General features: G+C 40.6%; 1 protein-coding gene across 1 annotated transcript in view; it reads left to right on the forward strand.

Moving 5' to 3' along the window:
- Positions 1-15,477, forward strand: part of gstcd (glutathione S-transferase, C-terminal domain containing) — a 141,741-nt gene that overhangs the window by 21,048 nt on the left and 105,216 nt on the right. The window contains exon 5 of the mRNA XM_036574962.1: positions 9,296-9,389. Coding sequence (XP_036430855.1) covers positions 9,296-9,389 — 94 coding nt within the window. The remainder of the gene's footprint in view (positions 1-9,295; positions 9,390-15,477) is intronic.

A 15,477-nucleotide genomic window follows, 5' to 3' on the forward strand; every position in this document is an offset into this window, starting at 1 on the left:
AGAAATGTGTAGACCAGTTGTTATTATTATGGTTATTAGAGCAGGGTTTGTTGTCCTAGGAAGCATTATCAACAAAAAATGCCAAGTTGACTACTCTTATTTAGGCCTGCCCCAAGGGACGGTTGACTGAGTTGCCATGGTGACAGCCCCAAGTGATGAAATTCATTCTATTTCATTCATTTCATTTTATTTCAGAATGAAGATGGAAGAGGAATGGGAAAAAAGTCATTTATTTATTGATTTATTTATTGATTTATTTAATGCAAACCACAGCAGCCTGTGTTGCTGTATTATAGTTAAAGGGCGAGTGGGTCATGTTAAGCAGTGGCATAACTCTCCAGGGTTTTGCTCCATCATCAGGAGTTTGTTGGTTCAGATACTAGCGGTACTGTGAGTAAAAAAGGTGAATTACCAGCCGATACTGATAATACTGTGGGTTGATTATATCAGTCAATATTATGAGCCAACCAATGTATCAGTCAGGCCCTACTAAAATGTAATGAAACTGTATTCCCCACCAGTTAATGTCAACCATAAATAAATTATTGCACGCTTGCTTGATGGCAAATTGACTATAGTATTCCTGTAGTATTCCCAAATGTGAACATAACAGAACTTTGTTGGATGATTAATTGCTCAGCATAAATTAGTTTGCTCTCATACAATTGGAAATTGGTTGAAATGATCTTGGACAAAAAGGGCATCAGGCAAAGCAGCCACAGACACCACTGCCTTGGACAGTAAAGTTCTTCTGGCTTTCTCAGTTCTGTTATTGCTTACCACAGTCTTAAAAATGATGGTTCTTCAAGGGTTCTTTAATAAAGAAAATGGTTCTATATAGTTTCATGGCCCAAGTATCATGATATTGCATGGTGTGGCCTCTAGTGACCAGTACTTACATTTACTTGAATTTCTTGTTTCAAACCTGTAACACAAGCTTTTAGCTTTGAACTTTGATTTGTTATTAAAAGTAAGACTTCGGACTGCTCCTCAAAATCACCCCATTCTACATTCTAAGTGACAGCCGAAAAGTCATTTTTATCCCTATTGTGTAATGTGACCTTGAGTCCGCCAGTGGCGGACCAGGCTGTGGATTGTCCGCTTCGAGCACAGGGCATTGCAGTTCAGCCTCAAAGCAGTAAAAGGTGTAAATTTTTTAATAAATGGCTCCAGCAGCCGTAGAGCTTTTTCCCCTTGAGCGTGTCGGCTCAGCAGTGCTTTTACTGGAAAAGTCTTAAACCTAGTATGTATTTATAAGTGAATGAATGACATGATTTTCCTGCAGCCTTTTCAGTTCTGTAGGCCTCTTTAATCCTCTTTCAGAGAGACTGACTGCTGATATTTGAATATGCGCTTCTCCTCCTGTCATATTCCTCTTCCACGTCTTGTCTAATGTGGATCTGGTTGAAAAGCCTTTGCGAGTTAAATGTTCCCCCTGAGCTATTTCACTCATCTAAGTGTTGTTTACACATACTCAGATCGATGCCTCACCGTGTGTGGTTTTTGAGAGAGGTAGGTTTACACTAGCTTAAAGCGATTGCTCGGAGAAAAAGTGTGCAGTTTTACCATCAGTGCAGTTGGTCGTTGATCAGACGAGATGTTTGGTGTCTGAGGTTTGCTTCTTTAGGCTACGTTCAGGTTACAAGCCTCATTGCTCAAATCCGATCTGTCTGACACGATGGTTCACACTCGTTTAGGTAAGTGATTCAAATCTGTCATAAATGTGAACGAACCGGCGTCCTGAAATGACCCAAAAAATCAGATTTGAGCAATGAAGCTTGTAATGTGAATGTAGCCTAAGTTGCAAGGAACAGTCTTAAGTCTTCACACTCAAGTACCAATTCAAGTCCCAAGTCAAGACAGTAGAGTCTCAATTCAAGGCCTGAGCCAGTGAAGGTGAGTCTCAGGTCCCAAGTCAGTAGTCCTAATCTTTGAGTCCTAAACAAGTCAGAATACATTCTTGAGTTAATTTAAGGCTAATTTAATAACACTGAATAAAGTTAACAGCACTATAGCCTTTACCACTCCAACTAAATTGCAAAATCAGTGGTACACAGGTAACCGTGACTGACATACTGTTTACACAAAGAGTAGTCCAACTACACATGTAAAGAATTTTAACAGTACTATTAAACATATATATTTGAAGAAATCGTATGCTAACAAGTAGGGTCCAACCGATATGTGAATTTTGTGGCCAATACAGATTTTTAAGAGGGTAAAATTTCAATAACATCAGCCAATTTAATTGTATTTTAAATTTACATTTTAAAGTTTAATTTTTAACTCTAATAGTATTAGTTAAACAGTGCTTTACTGACTTGATTGTCAGTAGAGGCGGGCGATATGGCAAAAATATAATATTGTGATACTTGTATTATATTTTTATATTATACATGATCCACCTCAATGATGAGAGATTGATGTCCAAAACATTTTTCCTAAAAAGATCATTTAAAAACTGTGTTTCTATTTCCTTCTGTTTTCCTTGTATTACATCTTTTGTGGGGATCTGATATCCTGTAGTACAATCTGTAAATACTTTTTACAGTGGTGTCAGGCTTGTGTGATGTTGATTTTCCCCTGGATGCAATTTCTAATTTGAAAAACCTGGATTAACAATGTAATTGTCTACAATAGAAAAAAAAACACCTGATGCATGAAAAATAAAGCCTAAAACCATGGGGTGGCGCTGTTGAATGTCATTAGGTTTAAACGACAGGGGCCTCACGGGACAACACATTTCTGTCGGGGCCACCAGTTATACATAACGGTATCATGGACAGGCTGTTTTATTCAGTTATCCGTAAAGTGCAATATATAAATAATTATAGCGTAATACAGTTATGCTGAAGCATTTCTCTGTTATGAGGTCACACAGAGGAAGGTCGTGCTTGGTTTGGACCGTGTGAAGTTGCCTCTTGCGCCGTCAGCTGTGAGAAAACGTCGGCCAGTGCTCTCGAGTTCGTCACTCCTAGGTTTTAGCTGTGTCCAAAACAGCCACGTACAGTTGAGTTTTTACAGTATTGGAGCTGCTACGGTTGCAATGCAGAAGAAGTGACTGTCCAGCTTTCACTCATCCAAGGAAGCTTGTAGAGCAGCAGCTATTGTCACTCATGTGCATCTCAGGGAAGCAGCTGGTCTTGAGGTATTTAGACACATTTCTAGCCACTGGTGATGGAGTGAGCATATATGACTGTAAATAATACTTGAAGTTAGTGCAAAATACTCAGCACCATCAGTCATTTTTGCCAGCCTTAGATGGGTCAGAAGATTAGAAGTGTTATGTTTTGTTTATGTATAAAGCTTTACATTAAATAAGAAAGTAACTGAACATTTCACAGGTTAATTTAAAAAATACTAGATCATGATCTGCCAGAGTATACAGTCCTACAGTGAACTGGGCTGAGCCCCTGATCTTTACACGTCCAGCCAACGTATCTTCCCATTTGTACCACTGTAGAGTGGATTTCCACCAGGTGCATAATGGGAAATAATCTTAAATGTGTATTTGCAGTCTTGCGAATAGTGACCCTGCAAGATCCTCAACTTTGGCAAAATCAAGTCTGTGACTAAAACAGTGACATTGTCTTTAGGTGTGAGAGGTGTCAGACTTTAGTCTTTCAAAAGTCTTTTCAAAGTCTTGTAGTGTACGGCTATCATTAAACTTACACAGTTAGTGGAGTAATATAACTGCACTCAGTGTCACTGGATAACAGGCAGTGTAAGATCGTGTCAGGGTGATCAAATCATTATATTGCACAAGCCCAAGCAGTGTATGTAATGCAACTTTTTTTGTGATCAATAGTTTATTAACAAGTAAACATAAGAACTGTGTTCAAAAAGCTCAAGATATGCCCATAGGGCTCTTCACAATAGATATAGTATAGAGTCAACAATCACTACAAGATATCAAGGTAGCAACATCAATAGTGACAGCAGTGATGGTCAGTGATATACTCATATAAGAGGAAAATGCATACATATAAAATAAAGATAAGCAAATAAAGCCAGTAAACTGATGTTTCCACCCTCATATCAGTTAGTAAAGATTTTTATGCTCTCACCATTTTCAACAGTTCTTTCTCAGCGTTTGACCAGGACACAATTGTTCCCACTTTGGCCCTATCCATCCTGGCCGCTGCACATTCCAAAAGAGTAATGTCCTGAAAACAAGCAAGCCAAAAAAGCTGCACTGGGATGGATGGTTCAAACCATATTTTCAAGTAATGCAACTTTATTTCATTATTCTTACTTAAATTTTAGTAGATGTAGATGGCAGTGTGCCATACAGTGTTCAAGCCCATAAGCAGTTGGAGATTATTATGCTAATTGGTACGCACAAGTTTTCATTACTTGTTAGCTTCAGTGCAAAATTCTTGGCTAACCGACTTTGGATAAGGTGGGAAACACTTGATTTTTGGTTGTGCTATCCCTTTAATGTATCCACTGAATGGAGTGGACCAGCTTGTAGTGCTGCTCTCTTCATATCCCATATGGCCTTTTCATTCCTCCTGCACTCCTGCCTGGACAAACTGCTGAACACAACACAAAATCCAATAACACTTTATAGCCAGTGTAAACAGCCGCGGCAGTAATGAGGGGAGAGCGTGCTGTGCTGAAGCGCTATACCTCCATTCTTTTCCCATGTGTTAGCCCCCTCTGGAGAAGTTATACTGCTGCTTCTATCTGCTGAGTCGTCAGCCCATTGGACACTGCAGTGGCAGATAAACCCTTACAGCTGCGACTGTGGAGGAAGTTCAGTCCGTTCCAAAGACTGACTCCCAGCTTTCGTGTGTGTGTGTGTGTGTGTGTGTGTGTGTGTGTGTGTTTCCGTCTTGGCCGACCCTGATACGTACAGTATATAAATCAGAGATTTCCTGTCACACCAAATTGATATCCACGATCAGGGAAAGCTTGTGAGTGTATGTGCATGTATGCATGTATTTCACACTTTGTGGGGACCAAATGGACCCAGCGTGATTTAAAACGAAGATTCAGAGGATAAATGGACAACTGACTGCATTTTTTTGTTTTTTTTTTTCTTTTATTTACACAGGTTAAGGTCAAGGTTAGGTTTATGACGTTGCATTATTCAGTTATTATTACACATAAGTCTAACCCTGCTTTGCCATTAGCAGGCAATGGAGTAATGGGTGACAAGTCATTTAATATCAAAGTGGCTGACTTGTAGCTCCAATTTGGAGACAAGCAACAAGTGACGCCGCAGTGGGGTGATAAGCAATAAATTGAGTTAAGAGTTATGACTTTATGAAAATTATGATGCGGTGAATCAACAGTCTAAATGATCGGGTCCAACAGATTCCTCTGACCAATTGTAGATATGGTAGTCTCGGGACCTCACCCTCTACTCTGTGAATGTTACCTATTCTCATCAGGTAAATCATTTTAAGTAACTTGCTTAGGTGCCTAAGACTTTTGTACAGTTCTGTATGTTTGCTTTTTTTCTGATGCTAAAAATTGAAAAACTTATGCTTAATGGCCATTGCTGGTCTTTGACTTTTGTACTGGGTATGGTAGATATTTTGTTCGTTTGCTTGTCAGAAGCTGGACAGAGTACACATGCAACAAAAATTTGACAAACTTTTAGCAGTTTTCATGATTCTCCAGTGGGGCTGGGCTATATGGCCACGATACGTCAAGAAACACACAGAACATATCATGATATCTAGCTTTTTAAGGTTTGATATATTTTAACAGACAAATAAAGAAACTAGTATTGGTTAAAAAATCCTATCAAACATTTGTATAATAATAAAATGCTACAATAGTAAGTGTAATCATTTTTATTCAACATCTTACATACTGCACTGAATTAAATCTAGAACTGGACTAATTAAGCTCTGTTGATAATGAAACATGCAGTTCAGTGTTCCTTAAGTACTGATGATTAGGGCTGCAACAAACGACTAATTTGATAGTCGAATAATCGATTATTCGGATTATGAATTGCTCAATTACCAAAGAAGTCTTATGTAGCTATCAGCTTTTAAATTTGGCTTGAGGTTGTTTTATGCATTTGCTAACTAACAATGAAGACAATAAAGATGAATAACATTTTCAAAAATTCACTGTTTTAATTAACTTTCCTGCTAATACCAAATATAAACAAAAAATCTTTTGTCTTTTATCAAGAATTTAAAGCCAAGGATGTGCAAAGTGGCAGCAATAAAAATAAAGAAAACTAAATCAGTTTCCCTTAATCAAGTAAATAAAAACATCAGTCTAATTTTAAATGTTAAATTTGTCTACGATCTGCTGCAACTAAATTCTACAGTCACAGGTCTTTACTGAAACGGAGGAAAGTCAGCATCTCTGTGCTCTTGTGAGAGGCCTGATGTTCTCTGAGAGCAGATATTCCTCAGTGTGTGTGACAAACTTGTTCTCTTAACACTTTGTTACTTGCTTCTCTGTTCCAACTCCATTAACGATTTCAGAGAACATGCATTACAAAATCGAAAATGTTGCAGTTCATATGAAGTAGGGCGGCTTTCAACATTAACATTAGCTAACTAGCTAACACAGCTAACTTACCAAGATGAATCTTTTTCATCCAGTAAGCTGATGTGTTTCCAGTTAAGATTCTCCGACATGGAGGATTCTGTAACCAGCTAAGGTTGGCTTTACAAACAGCACAACTAACAACCTTTTTTTCTGACTTTAGCGTGAAATGCTCCCACACATTTGAGGATATGTTCTCGAGGCTGCCATTGCGTTTTTGTCAACTCTCTAGTAAGCAGTAACGTCAAAACATTCCTAGTTAGCGCGAGAAACACGTGATGATGTCACCAACTAATCGACTAATAAATTAGTTGCCAAATAATTTGGTTGTCGATTTTAGTCGACTAACCCTTCATTCACACCGGCAGTGATGTGACTCGACAAGGCGGCCGGAGATCATTCCTTTGCAGTGAAAGCTGCCGATTTCCGGTGACAGGAGGCGGCATGAACGCTGGCAAGGTGAAGTAGGCAGAGTCAGCGACGCAACAAAGTTAAGCGAAGTTTAACTTTATGCAAATAGGGAGCAAAGCGATGTGCCGATTATGACGTAATCGTAGTATGACGTATTGCAGTTCGCCATCTTCAAACTTCATAGTTTTTTTTCTCTTCCTTCTTTTTCGAAGCATATTGTGACATTTTAAAGACATGGTTTGTCGTTGTTCTGATAATATGATTTATATTGTTTGGGCTTTTTTATGTCTCTGAATACTGTATGTGTGTGTGTGTGTGTGTGTGTGTGTGTAACTCTGTCTGTGTGAAATGCACAGCCGTCCCGTGGCCTTCTCAGCCTGTGTGTTTGTGGGCGTTTGGTGTGCTCTGCAGCTGTTGCTGGTGGCTCTTTGCTGTTGACTGAATGCCACTGTGCGCCATGTGGCCCAACCACGTCGACTGTTCACGGTGAACTTGGCACCAGACAGTGACACTCTATCCCCTCACTGCTGCTGAGCTGGAGCAGCCTGTGCTAATCAGGCGGGCCTGTCTCAAATCAGCAATGCACCCTCTTATCCTCTTCCATTACCGACTCCGCTGAGAATCCATCTCCAGCTGTCTCACAGCGCACCCAGACTGTGCGTGCAGATTGAGAAGTTTTTATGGTGGTCACTGTTGGCCTGAATGACTGGAACAGTTTTCTGGAGCACCGGGCTTCACTCATGCACAAGTGAGATTCATCTGTGATAGTCTGGGAAAGGCTGAAGTGAGGCTGCTCATAATGTCAGCCTATAAATTCTGCAGCACATTTTTCAGACTGGGTCTGAGTGGCGTTAACTCTGATTGGCTGCCAGAACCTTCAGCAGAAGAAGTGATTTGATTGACAAGTCTGTTCGCCAGCATCAGTCCATACTTGGGTCTTAGTGATATGTATAGCTTTATGCAAAAATTGAACAGGCCTGGTCAGATTGCGTGTTTTGTTGATTTTCTAAGTGAAAATAAGCGAACGCATCCTCTACAGAGAACACGTTTAAATATGCATCTTCCTGCCAGTTTTTCTGAATTCAACATATTGGAAGAAAGCAAAATGACTAACAAGGCAAAAACTAACAAGGCAAAACCTTTGGGCCACATTTCATGTTTTATTATTGTGTTACATTCAGCAAATAAACAGTAACTGTTCTTTAAAATGTGCAGAAGTGTGTTCTCTGTAGAGGACGTGTTCACTTATTTATTTACTTAGAAAATAACCAAAACGTCATTTGACCAGGGGTGCTCAAAGTTTTGCATGCAACTGTGATTTGGCTGATATTAAGATTCCATCAGAAATGCTGCTAATAAAGTACTGATAATGTCTCAGTGTGTCATGAATGACAACCAGACTTGCTATGTAAGAGTTTGACATTGTGCGAGTTGTTATTTGACAGTTTTATTAGAGATTCACTGTTCAAGAAATTTAATGGCCAGTTCTGTTTTTTACAGCCAAATTGGCTGTTAGCCATATTTATTTTGTTTTTTTTGGGAACATATATATATATGCAACACATCCAAAATCAAAATAATTAATTGGCTCATTGCCTGTTGCCTATTATGTGTGATTGTGATATGTATATTCATATGCACCCTCCCCTGCACTCATGCGACTGTGCTAAGTGCTGCATTTAAAGTGCACTGTCACCTCCTCACAGGTCATTTCTGTGTGGCCATTCTCAAAATAAATTAGTGTATTGATTGAGTGGTCTAGAGGGATGGGAGCTGTTACCAACATTAATGTTTGCCATTTTTTTCCTCCATTAGCCAGTATGACACAGTACCAGTGCACCTCTTCAAGTTCCTTCAGTAAGCCTCTTAGAGAAGGATAGACATAGCTGTGGGTGAGCAATATGATAACATCTGTTGTAAAAAGTGCTGTTTCATTAAATTTGAATTCAGTGTGAATTGAATGTGTTACTGTTACATTATTATTATTATTATTATTATTGTTATTATTTTTTTGTGAAAATTAAAATAAAGCAATGTGGCTTTACTGTTTTGCTGCAGCATTTTGTACATTTTAACTTGTTAGCAAACCAAATGAAATGCAGAGGTACATGATGTGCATTTTGAAAATGTCTTTGAACATCAGGATGTTATAATTTTCCCATGGCCCTCCATGGACTTATGCACTTTATAGTTTGATTTTAATAGAGGCAGACAGTTCTCAGGTGCTTCTCTAACTCCCACAGTGAGTTCAATAAGTGGTCAGAAGTATCTTTCTTTTCTGGATATATGGGTTTGGTTGGGAGATGAGACCTGAGGGCCTCTGAAGAGTAACTTATCTGACTTATCTGTGTGTGTTCCTCAGGAAAATGGCATTGAGGCCGTCTTCTCCCCGCACCCCTGCCCTTCGTGGACCCTCCACTGGGAGAGCCTCCCTGCTGCTGTCAACCCCACTGAAGGTAGACTGTGTGTGTTTGTATGAGTGTGTCAGGGCTGCACAATACATTGTTTCTTCATTGTTTCTTAACAGTGTTGAATTACTGATATGTCAAATGACTATGCTGTGCAAATGAGCCCCCTCACATACACGTTTTTTTTTACTGTGTGCTTTGAGCACCATGACCAATCACATCACCAGAAAAATGTTTCTGGGAATGTTGATATAAATTCAATTAATGTATATAAATTTATATTACATAAGGTGTTCGTCTAACCTAACAAATTATTATAGGCATATAATACTGTCCAATATTTAACCATGTTGTATTATTGGTTCATTAAAGTCTCACTGGCCACTTTGTTATGTACAGATAGATTTATCTATACTCATTGTCCATTTAGTGAGGTCCACTTTCCACAGGTGCACTTTGTGGTTCAGCATTTCAGCGTTTATTGGCAAGTAATATTATCTTAAATCTAGTCAATATTTATAATATTTCTCACTAAGCATTGTTTCTTGAAACAAGCAAGTTTATCTGCAGTGGAATACGACAATTTCACTATGTAAAATTGGAGGAATTAAAACAAATGTAGAAATATCTAAAATAAATTAAATTATAATATTCTTGCTCTGATTTCAAAAGGTTGTTTGGGCAGTTATTTGAGCTGATCAAAGTTATTTTCCAATGTTTAGCTTTTGAAATCACGTTTATGTTGCGGAAGTAATTGGTTGCATCCGTTGGGTTGAGGCAAATGCGTGTAAATAAAAGAAAGCAGAAAACACATTTATTGAGACGTGTCATGGGTCTAAGCCTCTGATTGCCGCTGACACACCTTTGGAGGGCAGTGCTGAGCAATGTTTGGTCATTTGAGCTTGAAACCTGTTGTTGGTTGGGAGTTACTGAGTATCAACAGCTCGAAAGCAACTAATCAGCCAAGTTTAGGCTTGTACTTAAGTAGTTGCACACAATGACCACAAAGAATTAGTTGTTAATCACAATTTATGTGGCAGTTAATCATCAGCTAAACTTTCGTTATTGTCGCAGGCTTAAATTGTAGATCAATGATGGGTAAGTGGGTCTGAGTAAATGGGACTGTGAGTGTAGATACAGGGTATTCCTACTATTCCTACAATGAATGTGTTTTAGAAGTTATTGCGATTGCAGTATGCAGGAATATTATTTCAGGATAGGTATTTGTCCGTATTGTACCCCATGTGCTCAAATGAATGCACGGGTCTTTGTTGAACCAATCAACTAAAGCCCAGTTCTCACGTGACATCATTAAAATGCGCTGGAGTGCCTGATCCGCAGAGGTGTTTGCATAAAACATCACTCGAAATTCCTGTGTGATTTCCACCACTCCCAGGCTGCTGCTTCTGCAGCCAGAACACACTTTTCTCCCTCCTTCAGTCAAACCTCTCATTCTCCAACACAGACACATCACAGTACATCATCACAGTAAAACATGCCTTTCAACCTGAACATCTATAAGTAGAGGATGTTGATTAATGCCAGTTAATCCAGGAAGTAGTTCTACGTGAAGGTTCATTCTGCGTTCAGTAAGAATGGATTGAGGTAGGGAGAAACTTTTGACTCTGAATCGGGAGACTAGGAGAAGGTAGCAGTACATGCAGAGAGAAACACTGCACCATATCTTTTCTACAGCGCTGAAAGGTACAGAGAGAGCTATAACTCAGTATCTGCTTTATAATGCTGAGCCATACAAAGGGAACCAAAGTAGAGAATCTGTTGCACAACACAGGGAGAGCTGGTCAGAAAATCCAAAAGCATCCAGGCACCTGCTCGTCCAACATTTCTTCCAACGTCAGGGGTATTAATAATGAGTTGGTTTCTTTGCTTCAGTCACAGCCTCCACTCTTCTGTGAAACCTTTGAGCAAGGAGGACTAGTGAGGTCAGGTACTGATGTTGACCGATTAGTTCTGGATCACAGACCACACTCCACCTTGTCGCAGAGGTGTTAGATGGTGCTTCATTACTCCAAGTCGTCCCTGAAGTATTCAGTAGAGCTTATTCACTCTGACTCATCCCAAAGTTGTTCAGTGGAGCTTGGTCGTCCAACTCGTCCTAAAGTTATTTAGTGGAGCTTCATCACTCCCAAAGTTGTGCTGTGGAGCTTGGTCACTCCAGCTTGACCCAAAGCTTTTCAGTGGTGCTTCGTCACTCCAAATTGTCCAAAAAAAGTTCAGTGGAGTTTCATCACTCCAGCTGATCCCAAGAGTGTTTAACACAGCTTTGTCATGCCAACTTGTCTTAGAGGAGTTCAGTGGAGCTTCATCACTCAAAGGGTGATCAGTGGTGCTTCATCACTCCAACACATCCCAAAGATGTTAAATAAGACTTTGTCATTCCAGTTTGCCCCCGAGGTGTTCAGTGAAGCTTCGTCTTTCCAACTCATCCCAAAGGAGGTCAGTGGGGCTTCATCCCTCCAACTTCTTCTAAATGCATTCCATGGTTTTCAATCACTACCAAAGATGTTTAGTGGAGTTTCATCACTCTAACTTGTCCCAAAGATGTTAAATACTACTTCATCATTCCAGCTCATCACAGTTTCAGTGGAGCTTCATCTTTCCAACTCATCCCAACTCCTCCTTAAGGTGTTCAGTGGTGTTCCATCACTCCAACTTGTCCAACTTGATGTTAAATGCCACTTCATCATTCCAGCTTGTCCCAGAGGCGTTCAGTGGAGCTTTATCTTTCTACCTCATCCCCAAGGAGGTCAGTGGGGCTTCATTACTCCAACTCCTCCTTAAGGTGTTCAGTGGTGTTCCATCACTACCAAAGGTGTTCAGTGATGTTCCATCACTCCAGCTTGTCCCAGAGACGTTACGTGCTCCTTCATCATTCCAACTTGTCGCTGAGATGTTCAGTGGAGCTTAATCTTTAATGAAGTGGGGCTTCATCCCTCCAACTCCTCCTTAAGTTGTTCAGTGGTGTTCCATCACTACCAAAGGTGTTCAGTGATGTTCCATCACTACCAAAGGTGTTCAGTGATGTTCCATCACTCCAGCTTGTCCCAAAGATGTTACATGCTCCTTCATCATTCCAACTTGTCGCTGAGGTGTTCAGTGGAGCTTAATCTTTCTGTCTCATCCCAAACAAGGTCAGTGAGGCTTCATCCCTCCAACTCTTTCTTAAGGTATTCAGTGGTGTTTCATCGATCCAACTCATCCCAAAAATGTTAAATGCTACCTCATTATTCCAACTCTTTTCAGAGGTGTTCAGTAGAGCTTCACATTTTCAACTCATCCCAAAGGAGGTCAGTGGCGCATCATCACTTCAGCTTTTTCCAAAGGTGTTTAGTGGTGTTCCATCACTCCAAAGGGTGTAGAGTTGTGCTTCAGCACTCAAACTCGTCCCAAAGATGTTAAATGCTACCTCATCACTTCAGCTCATCCCAGATTCAGTGAAGCTTCGTCTTTTCAACTCATCCCAAATGAGGTCAGTGAGGCTTTATCCCTCTAACTCCTCCCTAAGGTGTTCAGTGGTGTTTCATCACACCCAAAGGTGTTCAGTTGTGCTTCAGTGCTCAAACTCGTCCCAGAGATGTTAAATGCAACTTCATCGTTCCAACTCTTTCCAGAGGTGTTCAGTGGAGCTTCATCTTTCCAACTCATCCCAAAGGAGGTCAGTGAGGTTTCATCATTCCAGCTCCTTTCTAAGGTATTCAGTGGTGGTCCATCACTGACAAAAAAGTTCTGAACTCAAACTTATTCCAAAGATGTTAAATGATACTTCAACATTCCAACTTGTCTCAGGTGTTCAGTGGAACTTCATCCTTCCATCTTATCCCAAGGGAGGTCAGTGGGCTTCAACACTCCAAGGTGTTCAGTGATGTTCCATCCTACCAGCTCCTCCTTAAGTTGTTCAGTGTTGTTCCATTACTAGCAAAGGTGATCAGTGGTGTTTGATCACTCTAACTCATCCCAAAGACGTTAAATGCAACTCATCTCAAAGGTGTTAAATGCTACCTCATCATTCCAGCTCATCCCACATTCAGTGGAGCTTCATCTTTCCTTCTCATCACTCCAGCTCTTCTCTAAGGTGTTTAGTGGTGTTCCATCACTTCCAAATGTGCTCAGTGGTGCTTCATCACACCACCGTTAGCCCCAAAGGTGTTCAGTGGAGCTTCATCTTCCTTTCATCCCAAAGGAGTTTGCAGTAGAACAGTGTGCACAGTTGAGGACTTGTGTCAGCAGCGGATCTGTGTTAAATACCTAAATCCAGCTCTAGCATGCTGTCTGTTTGCTTTATGGTGGATATTGTTCCTCTGCTGTTACTGTGCTCTAGGAAGTCATTGTGCTGTGCTGAGTGGGATTGTGAGGAAGAGGAGAGTGTGTATGTGTGGGTGTGTGTGTATCCTGGGCTCCGAGACGCTGCTGGAGCTCAGCGCGCTGGGTATTTCTCGGTTCAGACAGGCAACAGCTGTTCTGCATCAGAGATGTAAACACACGCGTGCCATCAGATACGAGGCACACTGTGGAGTGATGAACTAGCTTCAGTTTTTGAGGCAGAAAAACATGCTGTTATGTAAAAAGTCACCCATGAAAGCAGAGCACATTTGTTCCGTAACTGTTGAGCAGCGGCAGCCGGAATAAAGTAAACAAGGATAGAAAATAATTAGAGAAAAAGTGATGAGTTCTTAGCATCAGTTTAGCATGAGCTAGGTTGGACCTGAGTGTCCTTGAAATAGAATTGATAATTATTTGGAATTATAACAGCGGTACGCGTACTGTTGTCGAAAGAAAACAGAATGTTTATTATTCTGTGATCAGTATCTGCGACATGCCACGTTGATTGTCTCCCTCAATAGGTAAGCAGTCAGGTTGGTGCGGAGAGATGTGAGATTTTTCTCACTTTTAAAATCACGGTTTGTTCATTTTTTCTTGACACACTGCTGTTAGCTGTTATTGAGTTCTCGGTTGGAGTTGGTTCTGGTGGAGCGGTCAGTAATGGAGGATAGTGAGACACGGCCCCGGACAGAGGGTAGGACAGCAGGTCCGGCCATGCATAGCCAGCACGATTTGCGTCACTTCCCATCTGGAAACAAACGCGCAGGGTGCGACTGAGTGCTTTTCAGCAGCAGGTGAGCGGAATCGAGGGCAGTGGCCCTGAGTACTGTGGACAATGGCGAATGTTATTACCGTTTCCTTTTTTATTGTAAATTGTTTGCACTGCCTGTCAAAACCTAACTTTCCTTTGTACACTCTCACAGCTGCTTACACACACATTCACTTGCCTTCTGCCCCTTAAGTGTTAAATTATGCAACACAGCATACTGTAGTTGAGCCGTGTGTGTATAAGTACAGAAAGTCCAGTACTTTTCTTGTGTGTGTTGTAGAGGGTTCTCTTTCACATAGACAGATAAACAGGACGGTAAAGATGGACCGTATTGTTGGAGCTTTTGTTAATTAGTTTGTAGCTTCACTAGTGGTTATAGGGGCTCTGAAGCCGTTTCTGAACTCGTGCCATCATTCCTTTGCCTCCCTCTGCTGAATTTGCTCTTTCATCCCTTTTATCCTTGATCCTGTGGGAGCTGTTTACATTATTAATTACTGGCCGCCTTTGGGGGTTTGAAAGGACAGGCATGTTGATCCTCATCCACTGTGATAACTTTGCAGTCACCCCAATAAGGGTGGGATTCCTAGTAAGGACACTCTAAGGCCCAATCCCATTTCACCCCTTGCCTCTACCACTTAGCTCTTATCCCTCCGTTTTTGCACGTTCACGCCTAGATTAGGGAGTCCTGATTTTTGTTGAGATAGACGGGTAGAGTGCAGTGTTAGGGTTACATGGCCCTCCAAATGTAGGTTTTTCAAAATGCACACTCCAAACGGAGTGTAATGAGAAAAGCAGAAAAACCGGCAGGATGGCTGCACGAGCATCCAAAGAAGCCCACAAATATACCAATAAGTACCAATAAGTATTTTCTCCATCATAAAATTACGATAACCATTGCATTATCTTTAATGTTGTTTTAATGTACTTGTTTAAAACCTTTATTTAAACTCAGAATACATTGAGGGAGACTGTCATTTACAATGTAGCTGAGTAATACAGGAATCAGGGATTGAGAAGTTGTACAGT

Source organism: Colossoma macropomum, unplaced genomic scaffold, assembly GCF_904425465.1.
Source record: "Colossoma macropomum unplaced genomic scaffold, Colossoma_macropomum, whole genome shotgun sequence".
Lineage (NCBI taxonomy): Eukaryota > Metazoa > Chordata > Actinopteri > Characiformes > Serrasalmidae > Colossoma > Colossoma macropomum.